At 50.7% G+C, this 14,559-nt stretch overlaps 1 protein-coding gene across 2 annotated transcripts in view; it reads left to right on the plus strand.

The window, feature by feature from the left end:
* The window catches only part of TCF25 (TCF25 ribosome quality control complex subunit), a 28,024-nt gene that overhangs the window by 3,316 nt on the left and 10,149 nt on the right, over positions 1-14,559 (plus strand). For both annotated transcript variants that reach the window (XM_077831484.1, XM_077831485.1), the window contains exons 3-10: positions 3,014-3,088; positions 4,161-4,285; positions 6,534-6,599; positions 8,077-8,159; positions 8,813-8,943; positions 11,524-11,623; positions 13,384-13,477; positions 14,216-14,308. In XM_077831484.1, the coding sequence (XP_077687610.1) occupies positions 3,014-3,088; positions 4,161-4,285; positions 6,534-6,599; positions 8,077-8,159; positions 8,813-8,943; positions 11,524-11,623; positions 13,384-13,477; positions 14,216-14,308 (767 nt within the window). The remainder of the gene's footprint in view (positions 1-3,013; positions 3,089-4,160; positions 4,286-6,533; positions 6,600-8,076; positions 8,160-8,812; positions 8,944-11,523; positions 11,624-13,383; positions 13,478-14,215; positions 14,309-14,559) is intronic.

Here is a 14,559-nt window from a genome sequence, read left to right on the forward strand (position 1 = left end):
AAGAGTAACAAGAAGGGTTTCTTCAGGTATGTTGGCAACAAGAAGAAAGCCAAGGAAAGTGTGGGCCCCTTAATGAATGAGGGAGGCAACCTAGTGACAGAGGATGTGGAAAAAGCTAATGTACTCAATGCTTTTTTTGCCTCTGTCTTCACTAACAAGGTCAACTCCCAGACTGCTGCGCTGGGCATCACAACATGGGGAATAGATGGCCAGCCCTCTGTGGAGAAAGAGGTGGTTAGGGACTATTTAGAAAAGCTGGACGTGCACAAGTCCATGGGGCCGGACGAGTTGCATCCGAGAGTGCTAAAGGAACTGGCGGCTGTGATTGCAGAGCCATTGGCCGTTATCTCTGAAAACTCGTGGCGAACGGGGGAAGTCCCGGATGACTGGAAAAAAGCTAATGTAGTGCCAATCTTTAAAAAAGGGAAGAAGGAGGATCCTGGGAACTACAGGCCAGTCAGCCTCACTTCAGTCCCCGGAAAAATCATGGAGCAGGTCCTCAAAGAATCAATCCTGAAGCACTTACACGAGAGGAAAGTGATCAGGAACAGTCAGCATGGATTCACCAAGGGAAGGTCATGCCTGACTAATCTAATCGCCTTCTATGATGAGATTACTGGTTCTGTGGATGAAGGGAAAGCAGTGGATGTATTGTATCTTGACTTTAGCAAAGCTTTTGAGACGGTCTCCCACAGTATTCTTGTCAGCAAGTTAAAGAAGTACGGGCTGGATGAATGTACTATAAGGTGGGTAGAAAGTTGGCTAGATTGTCGGGCTCAACCGGTAGTGATCAATGGCTCCACGTCTAGTTGGCAGCCGGTGTCAAGTGGAGTGCCCCAGGGGTCGGTCCTGGGGCCGGTTTTGTTCAATATCTTCATAAGTGATCTGGAGGATGGTGTGGATTGCACTCTCAGCAAATTTGCGGATGATACTAAACTGGGAGGAGTGGTAGATACGCTGGAGGGCAGGGATAGGATACAGAGGGACCTAGACAAATTGGAGGATTGGGCCAAAAGAAATCTGATGAGGTTCAATAAGGATAAGTGCAGGGTCCTGCACTTAGGACAGAAGAACCCAATGCACCGCTACAGACTAGGGACCGAATGGCTAGGCAGCAGTTCTGCGGAAAAGGACCTAGGGGTGACAGTGGACGAGAAGCTGGATATGAGTCAGCAGTGTGCCCTTGTTGCCAAGAAGGCCAATGGCATTTTGGGATGTATAAGTAGGGGCATAGCCAGCAGATCGAGGGACGTGATCGTCCCCCTCTATTCGACATTGGTGAGGCCTCATCTGGAGTACTGTGTCCAGTTTTGGGCCCCACACTACAAGAAGGATGTGGATAAATTGGAAAGAGTCCAGCGAAGGGCAACAAAAATGATTAAGGGACTGGAACACATGACTTATGAGGAGAGGCTGAGGGAACTGGGATTGTTTAGTCTGCAGAAGAGAAGAATGAGGGGGGATTTGATAGCTGCTTTCAACTACCTGAGAGGTGGTTCCAGAGAGGATGGTTCTAGACTATTCTCAGTGGTGGAAGAGGACAGGACAAGGAGTAATGGTCTCAAGTTGCAGTGGGGGAGGTTTAGGTTGGATATTAGGAAAAACTTTTTCACTAGGAGGGTGGTGAAACTCTGCAATGCGTTGCCTAGGGAGGTGGTGGAATCTCCTTCCTTAGATATTTTTAAGGTCAGGCTTGACAAAGCCCTGGCTGGGATGATTTAATTGGGGATTGGTCCTGCTTTTGAGCAGGGGGTTGGACTAGATGACTTCCTGAGGTCCCTTCCAACCCTGATATTCTATGATTCTATGGGAGTGAGGTGCCCGGGTAGAGCAGTCTGTTGGGAGGGTAGTGGAATACCTGGATCAGGACATGGTGATTAGCTGTGAAGAGAAAGTTACTGTAGCAGTTATCTGAGGTAAGTGGCTTGGGCCATTCTTACTAGTCCTATATTTGCATGAGGACTAAATTCATGCAAAATGTATGGAAGGGGAAAAAAATCACTGGTAGCTTGAAATAGAAATTATTGTCCTTTTTCCCCTCCATTGGACACTTGAATTAATTGTTGGGTTGCTTACAAGGACAGGTCTGTTGTCTTAACAAAGTACACTGATGCATTTGCTTTGAAGATGCACATATGCAGAATTACATGAAGATTTCAAACAGGTACAAGGGAATGCAGGTTAAATACTGGGTTTTGGGGGGCTTGACAGTAGTGCTTTGTTGGAGTTTTTTGGTTTTGGTCTTAGATTAAGAAAAGTGAGGGGGATTGTCAGGGTCGAAGATGGAAAGCAGCTTCACTGTTGTATGCTGTGGAGGAAGCTCATAAGAGAAGGGGCAAGTTAGTTAAGTTAGTTCCAAATTACAAAAACTACGTGATATTTCAGAGGTGGTGGTTCTGGAGCGCTGCCTAAGCTGTGGATACATCTCCAGATACAATATCTGTGTGGAGCCAATACTCCTGAGAATGAGTTTTAGCTCTTTGTGCCCTGGGAAAAGAGTACGCCTGCCTGCCTTGTTGGATAAGACTAGGGTCTAAGTAGTTGTACCTAGACAGAGTGGAGAGCCCATATCACCTGTGATGTTTTCAGGCAGCTTTATGTTTCTATGGTAATGAGTGATTTTTGAGATACCCCTGTAAAAGGAAAGAATAAACAAAAGAAATGTTAATTACCACTGAGACTTGGGGGAGCAAAGGGAGGTTAAAACAACTCCCTCCAATCCTGAAGAAACCTGATTGTTCCTTGCTTGATCTTGTATTGAATAATCATACCCAGACACTGGTATGAGAATATGGTTTAACCCCTTAAGGCTGAGAATTGATGGTTGATGCATTTTGTGACCTCTTGCCCTCACCCTTCCCTAATCTTGTTCCCCGTTTCAAGTGTGACAGAACCGGCTCTTTCCTAGGCCGAGCCCATGGCAGTCTGTGTTCCTGTTGGAAATGCCACCTCCACCTTCCTTGCTGCCTCCCTCCCATGCACTCACTGGCGCCTGTTGCATTTCTCTCCGTAGCCTGTATCAACTAACAAGCCACGGAAGAAAAAAAAGAAACGGAAGAACAAGAGAACTGCAGCCGGTGAGACTCCGGTATGTCTGTATCAGATCTGGGATTTAGCCCCACCCCCTTCCTTCTCTCCAGGCTCAGGAGACCCCTGGGAGCGCTCGCCCACATTTGTGAAGTGCTTTGAGATCCATACACAGAAAGTGCTACGTAGTGTGTTGCACTTATTTATTTGGAGGCTGTGATTCGTGTTTCATAGCCTGCATTCGTGTCCCTAGAGCTCAGCTGCAAGTTATTAAAGCAGGAACCGTCAAACCAGCATCTTTCATCTTAATGACTTTTGTGGTGTGGGGGGGTCCTCTGGGATCTTGCTTTTGTGCCCTTCCCTTTTTTCTTTCCCATATCCTCCCAGGCCCTGCGTAACAGTGACTCTTCCTGCTAGGCAGGGCTAGACACTGCTCTCTCTAGCTGCCAGTGTTCCAGTCCCTGGCAAGAGGGCTCACTTGAGAGCAACACTGGTGTGCTGTCCTCTTGCCTTGCCAGGCCTGGGCACTCGCCCCCTGCATAGCAGCAGTGATCTGTGTAGTATGCAGTACTTCAGGGAAGAGGACGGTGTTCCTATCTGAAGCAGGCACTGGTGGCTGACTGTTGTTAGTAGTCAGTATTTACATAGCACTGTAACTTTTCATGGTGCTTTCGAGTTTTAAAGAACTCGTATAGTTGCAGCACCCAAGAGGTTCTAATCTAAATCAAACAAACATAGAACATGGAAATAAAATCACCAGGGAGGGCACAGCCAAGGGTTAAAAAAAGTACAAACTCAAACTTGTAGACGCTAAGGCCAGAAGGGACCCTTCTGATCATCCAGTCTGACCTGCCTAGCACAGGCCAGAGAATCTCCCCCAGTGACTCCTGCACTGAACCCAATAACTTGTGACTGAGTTAGTGCTTCCTTTAGCACCACAGCCAGTCTTGAGTTAAAGGCTAAGGATGGAGAGAATAGCCTGAGTCATCGTGTAATGGACGAACAGCAAGGCAAGTGGGGAGGAGCAGCCAGCCCAGAATGGGACTTCAGACAGAAAGTCAGGAGTGATCTGTTGCGAGCTGGGGTGAGACCGATTCTTTAATGGTTGTGATGTCTTTGCATGGTGCCTTAAGGAAGACGATGACCTGGAAGACATTGACAGCATTCTGGAGAAAATGGAGGATTCCAGTGGGCTGTCGTATGACACCAAGAGTGGTGTAATCGCAGACAGTCGGCCTCTGCTCTACGTAGAGCACAGGTAATGTGCATCACTGCCCGTCTCCCTCCTGCTTTCTGAGGGGGCTTTCTTTGCTCATTGCTCTGAGGTCTTTGAGCATGTAGGGAACTCCTGTCCCAAGGGAGCTTTGGGAGTCTTGCTGTAAAGTGCTCTCTCTGGCTTTGAGTTGGCACCATGCTGAAAAGGTGCTGCAGCATTGGTAACTGAGGGCAGCTCATAATCTGACCACCTGTTGCTTCAGTCGAAAGGCTGAGTTATTGGTAATGCTTTTGGTGTTCCTCATCCCAGTACAGAGGCACCTCTGAAGAGCTGCCGCAACCTGGCAGGGTAAAGCACCACAACCAAATTAAACTGGGCAGCTGATTTATACCTTGCAGCTGCATCCAGACAGGTTATAATCTTCCTCATTCCAACAACAGTCAGGCTATGTCTACACCACGCGGCTTACAGTGGCACAGCTGTGCCACTAAAGCCTTGCTGTTGTAAGGCATGCAGTGTAGCCACCCTTTGTCGGCAGGAGAGAGCTCTCCCATGACAAAATAAAACCATCCCCAGCACGGGGCAGTAGCTTTGTCCACACCGGCGCTTTTCGTTGGTAAAGCTTTTGTCAGTCAGTTGGGTGGTTTTTTTCATGTCCCTGATCAACAAAAGTTTTACTGATGAAAGTGCAGTGTAGACATAGCCTCAGTGCCAAGCAGAGCATGGTCCATCCTCTGCAGGGGTCTGTATGGTACCATCGTGGCCCCACAGAGCTAATAGAACCAGCAGTGAACTTGTCCACGTGTGACCACCACCAAACTGGCTCATCCGCTGATCTCAACAAAACGCTGAGGAACGAAATGGCCACAGATATTAGAGGGGTCCTGTCTCATCCTGGCCATACCCCACTGTACAGTCACCAGCGTGTTGTGGATGGGTCCAATCACTGGATCCCATGTGCTTCCAAGCCAGGTGGATCAGAAGAGTCTAGTCACTGTTTCTAGTCCTGGGACCATCGGTCGTGCTCCCAGCTTCCGACCTCTTGTCTGGCACCCATCTTTGGGACATGGGGTGCTACTACTCAGCCTCTCTAGACCCTGAACCCAGTGTCTGAGACCTGCTGAGCCCCCCAGTCACTGACACGCTCCTTCAGAGTTCCCCCGACCTGTGGGCACCCTGGACTTCTAGTTGAATCCCTTGGAAGAAGCATGGCACCCAAGCTTACCCAGGGAATTTTGTAGTTGCAGCGACTTTACCCTTAGGACACTTGAGTGACAGAGCTATGAAAACAATGAAAGTCCTAAGATGCCCTCTCCACTGGTCTGAGCTCACCCTTCTTGTGAGTCTGAGGTTTCTCAGACCTCTGTCTGCTGCAAGTCCTTATGTGTGGTGCAGGTCCGCTCCCTGCAGAGCAGAAGTACCCTGCACTTAAATAGGGCCCCCTGAGCCATGTGCTCAGGCTGAGAAGCTACAGACCCACCAGGTGCTGGCCCCTCTCCCATGACCCCCTGTGTAGAAATGGGGAGGGGCCGGTCATGGACAGACGGTAAGTTGTTGGCCCCAGACTGTAGCTTGAATGGTTGTTAGTATTAGTCTGTCAGCCCGGTGTGTCACACCTTTCCTGGGCCGGGAGCTGGCTGGAACGCAGGACAGTGGGTTGGTTTTGGGTGTGTCCAGGGTGGTGCAGTTAGTGTCCAACATTTCCACATACACAACGTGATAGAATTCGTGATTGGATTCGGGCATACACTGCTGTGTCACGTGTCCCTTCCAGGCAGTGGGGTCGCTTGCCCATGCAGAATCTGCTATATGGATCGAGGACTTGTTCTCCAGGTCTGATAGATTCCTGTTTCCAGCAATTAATTCCAAAGTGTGTACACAATTTGGAAACTGGGGTCCTATGTTTTTCTATTTAGGATCAAGCATAAGTATCCATAAAGCAGCCCTGAACAGAGGGTTCTCTGTTGATGCTTTAGAGTCTAAATTAGTCTAAAGTTTAGACTAATTACACCAATTGCCCTAGAGAGGGCAGCAGTATTATTCCATGACTGAACATAGTCTTTGAAATGTGACCTATGTTCCCTGTAGAAAAACTGGTTGAATCTGAATCTTGAAACATCCTCGCAGGGTCCCTAGCTTTGGAGTGTCAGATCACTGATCTGGGCATCAGTGCAGGAGTTTGAAAACAGGTGACTTCAATATTGGTAAAATGGGTGAATGCCGCTTCAGAAAAGCTTGCTCTGGGAATAATTCTTGGTGGTTTTCCTCACCTGTATCTTACATTTTCCAGAAACTTGAATCCAGAGACTGAGCTGAAGAGGTACTTTGGGGCTCGGGCCGTTCTTGGCGATCAGAGGTGAGACCAGAGTTGCAATATTAACTATATTTTCAAAGCATGGATCAGTCTCTCTCCATTTCTAGTGGTACCACAGACTGTACCTCCAACCCTTCTAGACGGGCAGGCTAGAGAGAGTGCCCACAGGCATATTGTTTATACCCCTCTTCCAGGGCTCCTCACTTACTTACGAGTGACCCTGAGGGAGGCAGAAATAATCATTTTTTTTTAAAAAGTGAAGCACTAGATGTTTGTGTGGAAGAAGGCAAGACTTCATCCAGATTCACACCACATCCTTGCTTTTGTTCCATGACTCTCCTCCCGTTACTGTTACCTGCACTGCGAAAGCACGGTCACTGTTCTGTGTCATTATGGGGCCCTCACATTTTCCTTGTTATTCCTTTTAATTTTTCTTTATCAGTTCTTGCCGCTGTAGAATCTCCGCAGTTTTGCGGGGTGGGGTCAGAGTGGCCCAGTCCCTGCAGCTGGGCTCAGGTACACTTGTGTGCTGTAGACCCAAGGAAGCTGTCCAGCTGTTTCCTCTGCATGTGCTGTACTTGTGCAGGTCTCATTATTTATTTGCAATGTGTTGGGCACCATTCCTGCAAATGAGAAGCTGATGCCCCTTGCTTCAAAGAGCTTGCACTGTGGCTGAGACACATGCAGTACAGTAGGAACGCAAGTTCAAAGCGATGGTGGTGATAGCTGGAGAGATCATCTCTGAGAGGCTCTGTGGAAGAAGGGTGCTCATTAAGAAGGAATTTGAAGGCAGAGAGGAGGTGACTAGTGCAAGGGAAGAGGGAAACGTTTCCAAGTGCGGAGGATTGGCTGTGTTCCTGGAAAGGTAGCCCGGGTTTCTTAGCTCCTCCTAATCACTGATCCTATACACATCTAAGTGAGCTGTAGCTCACGAAAGCTTATGCTCAAATAAATTGGTTAGTCTCTAAGGTGCCACAAGTCCTCCTTTTCTTTTTACGGATATAGAGTAATACAGCTGCTACTCTGAAACCTGTACACTTGTGTCTTGTGAGTCCAGCCAGAGAGTTTGAGACCCGCTGGCATGGGTCCTGGAGAGAAGGTTGGATTGGACTGACAGTCAGGGGATGGCTCTGCGAACTGGGAGTGGGAAGCTGTTCCAGGGGCAGGAGGGAAATTGGCAAAAAGTGGGAGCTGGGGAAGGGAATCAATGGAGCGGAGAGGCTGACAAGCCAAAGCGTAGGTGGAAGCTGGAGTGCAGCCATGCAGAGCCTCGAAGGGACACCTGAGAATGTTCAACTTGATAAAACTACAGCAAAAAACACCAGGGCAAGGGGGAGACCGTGGAGGGATTTGATTAATTTCCTAGTGCTGCAGTGAGATGAGATGTTGGATCTCTTTGTCCCAAATCCAAGCACTGGAGAGCTATCATCTGCTGCCGATCCCCACACTTAGCTTTGGTCCTGTTCCATAGCGTGTGTCCTGTACGTAGAAGCCATGATGTAGTGTTTGTTTCCCACAGGCCACGGCAGAGGCAGCGTCAGTACGTTCGCAGCACGTGGCTGACTGCTCCCAAGGACACCTGGCCACGCTACAGCAAAACAGGCAAGTTCTTCCCGGCTCTCGGGTGAGCCGTCGGTCTCTCTGTCGAGTCCATGGGAGCACTGAGTTCCAACCCTCTGTTTGGAACACGCCTCCACTTCCTGGTTTTGCCCACACGGCTGTTACTAGCGCCTGGTTAGTGTGCAGAGTGCAGCATGCCGAGGCCAGGCTCCCCTCCCTGCTAGAGCAGACAGCGCTGTTTGTCCGTGCTGGGGCATGCCCTCCTTACTGCACTGCAGAGAGGCTTCCGAGGGCTCTTAAGTGTCATGCTGTAGCTTAGTGTTTTTCAGAACATTTTTCCTCCTCTGAAAGGTCCTAAGGTACGTTTGTTTCCTTCCTTGAACGTATCTTCCCTTGGATGACCCTGCTGGCTGATCAGAGGCATGCCTGGGAGGGCCCTGCTGCTGGGGTTTTTGGAAGTGGGGGGCGGGGGGAGAACTTGGAAGCATTTGCCCTAAGGGGGAAGTCACCTAGATGAGCTCTGAATGCATAGCTAGTCTGAAAACAGTCCTGTTGTGGCCCCAGTGATGTGAATGGGCTTCCTTCACCCCAGTGCTACCAGCTCTGCGCGGGCAGTGAGAAGCTAATTCTTCCTGGTTGGCAGAAGCTGCCTCTCTCTTCCTGAGGGAGCAATGGCTGTCCATGTGCACCCCTAGGCATTGCCATGAGGCTGCTGGAGACAAGAAGAGGAGTCCAGCACTTCACGTTTGAGCACCATCGAGAGTACCAGCAAGTGCAGTTCAAGTTCCTGGATGCAGTGGAGTCTCTGGACCCAAACAATATCGTGGTATGTCATAAAAGAAGGATGCCCGGAGCATAGCCACCAGGCCAGGTGCAGCTGGCGGAACTGTACGATGCCACCTGCACCCCATTACCTTGACTGTGGGTGTGTGGCTAAAAGTCCCAGCCTTCATTCTACTGAGCTACGCTGCTAGGCACTGTAGGCTGGGGCACGTCATCTCCTGTGCACCAGCAGCTTGGCTCACGACCGGGCTGGGCAAACCTTTTGGCCCGAGGGCCATATCTGGGTATGGAAATTGCATGGCGGGCCATGAATGCTCACAAAATTGGGGTTGGGGTGCAGGAGGGGGCAAGGTCTCTGGGGTGGGGCCAGAAATAAGTTCAGGGTGCGGGAGGGGGCTCTGGGTGGGGGGGAGGGGGGCTGAGGGCTCCAGCTGGAGGTGCGGGCTTGGGGACGGGGCTGAGGATGAGGGGTTTGGGGTGTAGGAGGGTGCTCCAGGCTGGGACTGAGGAGTTGGGAGGGCAGGAGGGGGATTAGGGCTGGGGAAGGGGGTTGGGGCACAGGAGGGGCTCAGGGGTGCAGGCTCCAGGCAGCACTTACCTCAAGCAGCTCCCGGAAGCAGCGGCATGTCTCCCCCTCCAGCTCCTATGCGGAGACATGGCCAGGTGGCACTGCACACTGCCCCGTCTTCGAGCCAAACCCCTGCAGCTCCCATTGGTTGCAGTTCCTGGTGAATGGGAGCTGCGGGGGCGGCACTTGGAGCGGGGGCAGGATGCGGAGCCCCCTGGCTGCCCCTACGCGTAGGAGGAGCCAGAGGGGGGACATGCTGCTGCTTTTGGAAGCTCGAGGGCCGGATGTGGCTCAAGATCCCCTGCTCAAGATGGAGTATTAATTGGTGAGATGTGTAATCTCCCTGGACCTCAGCTCTGCTGCTCGCTGATCCGTGTCATGCAGAAGAGGTGAGTGCCAGGGCTCCTGGCAAGTTGCCAGCATGTCCCTGGGCAGATTTGAGGCCCTGTGATTGAGACAGTAGATGGGTCTGCATGGAGCATTCATTCTAGGTAGCCATTGAGACCAGACCTCCCGAATAAAGCTCTATTGTCTTCACTCTTCAGCTGGGAAAGTCAAAAATACTACAGAGGGGAAAGTGACCTTTTAGGGCAGCATCTAAAATAACAACCGCTTTGTTTATAAAAACTAAATTGCATGGAAGAAAAAAAAGTGTACCCTTTCCCTGGTATGTTGGTTGAACAGTCCCTGCACTGAAGCATTATTGAGCGTGTCCAAGCCAATTACAGCGGATGGCACCATTTATAGCACTCAGTAACAAGCTTACAGTGGAATTCTTCTGGGCCCTCATGCAGTATAATTGAGACATGCTTTCTCTGGAAGCCCTGCCCTAAATGAGCACACGTGTGCGTTTAAGAGACTTTTTTTAAAGGGGCCACTGTCCAATAAATAAGGTTCTTTCTGATCCCCTAATGGATCCTTGTTTCCATCCCCTTTCACTTTCCTGTCCTCTTGTGCTAGTTGCTGTTCTCCTGAGCTTGACAGCTCTGCTTATTAGCCAGCCCCCAGGATCACTGTTAAATGGTGCAAGGCACTTTCTCCCTAAGCGTGCTCAACTTGAGAGCAAGAAGTCTGGGCCTGGGTCAAAGCTGGGTCTTCCGTGTAGCAGTGCAGAGCCACGTTGGCCTGCCATGTAACAGTGGGGTTCCACGGTGGTGCACATCACCCCCATGCAGTGCGCATGTTCCACCCCCCCAATTGGTCAGTGCTGTTGTAGAGTCTGGACGGTATGTATCTTTCCTACAACTTTCTTCTCTTCCATCTTTCAGCTGAATCAAGGTGAAATTTAACAGGACTGGGGTGGTTCATAATGCCAAAATATCTCTGTTTGTCTGTGACATTTGTGATGCCTGCAGAATCTTAGGCACCGCATCTAACCTGATCCCATAGAAAAAACATGATTTGTGTAGGTCCTGTTAGTAGTGAAACTTTCCAGTTCTCAGCAGTGGAGTAGCTGGATTTCATGGGAGAACCTTTTAAATTTTTAGTGCTAGGAGCAGTTTCTCCCATTGGATTGACACTGGGCACTCTGTTACTATGGAAACTGGGGCCGTGTGAGTACCTAGAACACTGAGAGGTCAAAACAATGTGTGTGTAAGGGGAATCTAGGTGAATGCTGCAGCCGTTACGTACCCAACGATAATTCATGCAGCCTTGACCATTCACATCCTTCTACCGAGGCGGGAACATTGGGCAGAACACTAGGAAAAGCGGAGTGGCATCTCCCACAGATGGGTCTTATGTGCTGTCTGAAGGGGCTACCCCAACCCTACTCTGTAGGATCAGCACTGAGCGCCATGTGATGGCCTGGGATCTGATCCCATTTCCTTCAAACCCGGAGGCAGACATGCGACCAGCTGAGCCTCACTGACACCTCCATAAGATTAATTTTCTAGTGCCTCTCTTCTCCCAGCGTTCTGGTTCCCAAGTCACTGCACAGTGTTTGCCATCCTGCCGCCCTCGCAGTGTGTGACTCCCAAGGTCCCATGCACAAAGAAGCAGCATGTTATGTAAACACTTAATCCAACCCAGCCCACTTCTCCTGTCTGCATGTAGCTTTTGCTCCAGATGAACCCGTACCATGTGGACTCGCTGCTGCAGCTCAGTGAGGTGTGTCGAATGCAGGAGGATCAGGAGATGGCCCGAGATCTTGTAGGTGAGAATTGGGAGTGAGGAACTAGTGGGCAGGTGATGTGGGACTGCACTGCTGCGTGCCTTGACAGTGCTCGTGGTTAGTGTCACAGCAGCTGAGAGAGAGGGGCCCTGCCAGCTCTACAATTCTTTACGATATCTGCAGCTTCTGGCTACTTATGCCAAGGTAGGAGGGATTGTGGTTCTCCAGTTTTCCTGACTTGTGAGCCAGCTCACAAGTCTCTCCAGGGTTGTGACTTCCAGTCTCTCCTTGTCTCCTAGCTCACACAGTTCTTTCCAAAGAGTAGGTGAGTGCCACGAGTACTCAGCCATGCACCATCCAGCTAGTTACCTACGTTCACTGGGGAGAGAGGAAATTCAAGGCATCTTGCCATATCCCAGTGTGACAGAACACAACTGATCAGCCCCTGCCGCTAGAAGTTGTATAGGAAGAACACAGTGTAGGCAATAGCATTTGAGCTCTGCAGCGTAATTACCATTTCTCATTAGAAACGGACTCTTCAAACCCCCATACGTGACTGGTCAGTGTGCGGCAAGCCAAGGTGTGAACCTACAGCACACCAGCTTGTCACTCAGTCACGTCCCATTTGGGTGCAGTTTGGTGGGTGCTGGTCAGTGGGAGGAACAGGGTTTGGCCAGACATGAGACCTTTGAGGATGGCAGAGGGCGAAGGGGGACTCTCAGAGGACCAGCCCCTCCAGAAATCTCTGAGGAGGCTGGATTGTGATTTTCAGTGGATAGGAAATGTAGCTGTTGAAAGATCAGGGGCTTCCAGAGTCTTCATCCAACTCCTTGGTGCTGGCCTGAAGCTAGTGGACCTATATGGGTTGAGCACTGGGAAGCACGTCTGATCTTAGCAAGTTTCTGAAGTGTAACAGGGTGCCTGTTCTAAGCCCTTCGGTAGGAATGCAGGGTTCAGTGTACCGAGACCTGGCAGTGGGATTCAGGGTCACTGCTGAGTCGTGCTGGTGGGCAGGTCCAGTGAGGACAGAGGAGCTCTTAGATGGGGAGTTCTGGAAGGCAGCTTATACTGAGTTCTCTGCTCTGGTGTCTTGTTGCCAATACAACCAGACCTCAGAAAGGGGCAATAACTCAAGGTCCATGTGTGCCGCTGAGAGCAGGCTGGGGACTCTGCCTGGTCCGGGGATGTTTGAGTCCCTGCCGCATGGAAAAGAGAGTGCTGGGTGTGATCCGCAGACCCAGACACGTGCAGATAATGATAGTCTTATCTTCAGTGAGACAGAGTCACTGGCGAGCCGGGGCACTGCTGGAAAACCAGCACTGGGCTGCTGCCGATTGGAAGGTATCAGATGGAGGCGATACCAGGCCCCACGGGCTAGAACAGAATCTGTGGTTTTGAATCCCAAGATAGCTGTGCAGTTGGCTCATCCTTGAGCCCTGAGCCCAGGCCTCCAACGATAAATTTTTGTTCAAAATCCTAGCACCCAAAACGTAGTTCTGGGGAAAGGTGGCTTGCCCACAGTCCTCTGTGCAGGACAGATACAGCCTGGCAGGCATGTTCCACTTGGCCCTGACCTGCAGAGTAACTGGGATCACTCAGCCTTTCAGGTCTGCTGAGACTGCCAAACTAATCACTGGTGTGGCCGTGGCCCTTGCTAGGAAACTCAGACTGCATGGTCTGTGGGCTGTAGGCCCCTGAGCAGCCATTTGTCAGTGGTGTCCGGGGGGCTGGATTTGACTGCCACATTGAGAAGTGGGGATGAGGTATGGCCATTCCCCTAATAGTGCTTGTGTTGTGTGCAGAACGAGCGCTGTACAGTCTGGAGTGTGCGTTTCACCCTGTGTTCAGTCTCACCAGTGGAACCTGCAGGCTTGATTACCGGAGACCTGAGAACAGGTGAGGACCTCCCAGCCTGTCCCTCTTCTGTGCATGGGGTTGGTATGGGGAAATGAGATTCAGCCTAGAGGTGGTTCTGAGTGTGCTGTTCACCCTCATTTAATGTCCAGCTAATCAGAGCCCCAACTTCTGCACCTGGGCAGGAAATCCGTCAGGAAACAGCAGACGGATGCAGAAACTGCTTGCCCCTCAGTACCTTGAATTTGCTCGTGCTTCCAGTTCCAACTTGATGTCAGACTTCTTTTTGTCACAATTCAGGTGCTTCTCCAACTCTGACATTAGTACCCACCCCTGCAGTTCTCCAACATCTGTAACTTGAAAGCCATGAGGAGTTTGTGGCAACTGCTGCGGCTGCAGATCGTGGCTGCTGTAAGCCTGGGCAGTCAAATTGGAACAGAATCCCTGACTCCCTCTCCTGTCTTCCAGAGCCCCTGGCCCCAGCTCTGTACCGTCCTGGGGAGTATAGCCTGAGTTCGGGTCCCCCAGCTCATCCCATTCCATACAATCCAAGAACTCGGGATGGAGACATGGACCAGTTCCTGGAAAAAGGAGTCAGGACCTGGCTGTCCACATTCCCGCCTGGAAGGTCTTCAGCTAGAAGAAGATACCTGGATCTGCCCTTGGCATTCCGGGTAGCCGGGTTCAGGCCCAGTGTTTCCCCTTTTCAGAAGTAGCAGGGTGATGTGGTTCTTTTCTGCCTGTGTATTTTTCAACGTGTTTCTGCTTTGGCCTTTGCAGAGCTTTCTACCTGTCTCTCTTCAAACACATGATCTTCCTGGAGAAGAGAGGCTGTCCCCGTACAGCCCTGGAGTTCTGCAAACTTATCCTGAGGTAAAGAGCAGTGCTGGGCCCTTCTAATTTGGGCTCCCTTCGGGGGAGTGTGTGCAGAATCCGTACAGCATCCCGGTTGGGCTGGCACTGAGATTTCTGGTTGCCCATAGAGTGCAGGCTCTGAACACCACACGGGCCTTGTCTGCACCAGGCTTGGCAAAATTTCCCACCATTGCAAGTCCAACATTGCCCAAAGGCCCTGGTGTAGATGTAGCCTGAGCGGTTCCTTGGGGGCAGGTATTGGGCAGAAA

The sequence above is a fragment of the Eretmochelys imbricata genome, chromosome 12, assembly GCF_965152235.1.
Source record: "Eretmochelys imbricata isolate rEreImb1 chromosome 12, rEreImb1.hap1, whole genome shotgun sequence".
Classification (NCBI taxonomy): Eukaryota; Metazoa; Chordata; order Testudines; family Cheloniidae; genus Eretmochelys; species Eretmochelys imbricata.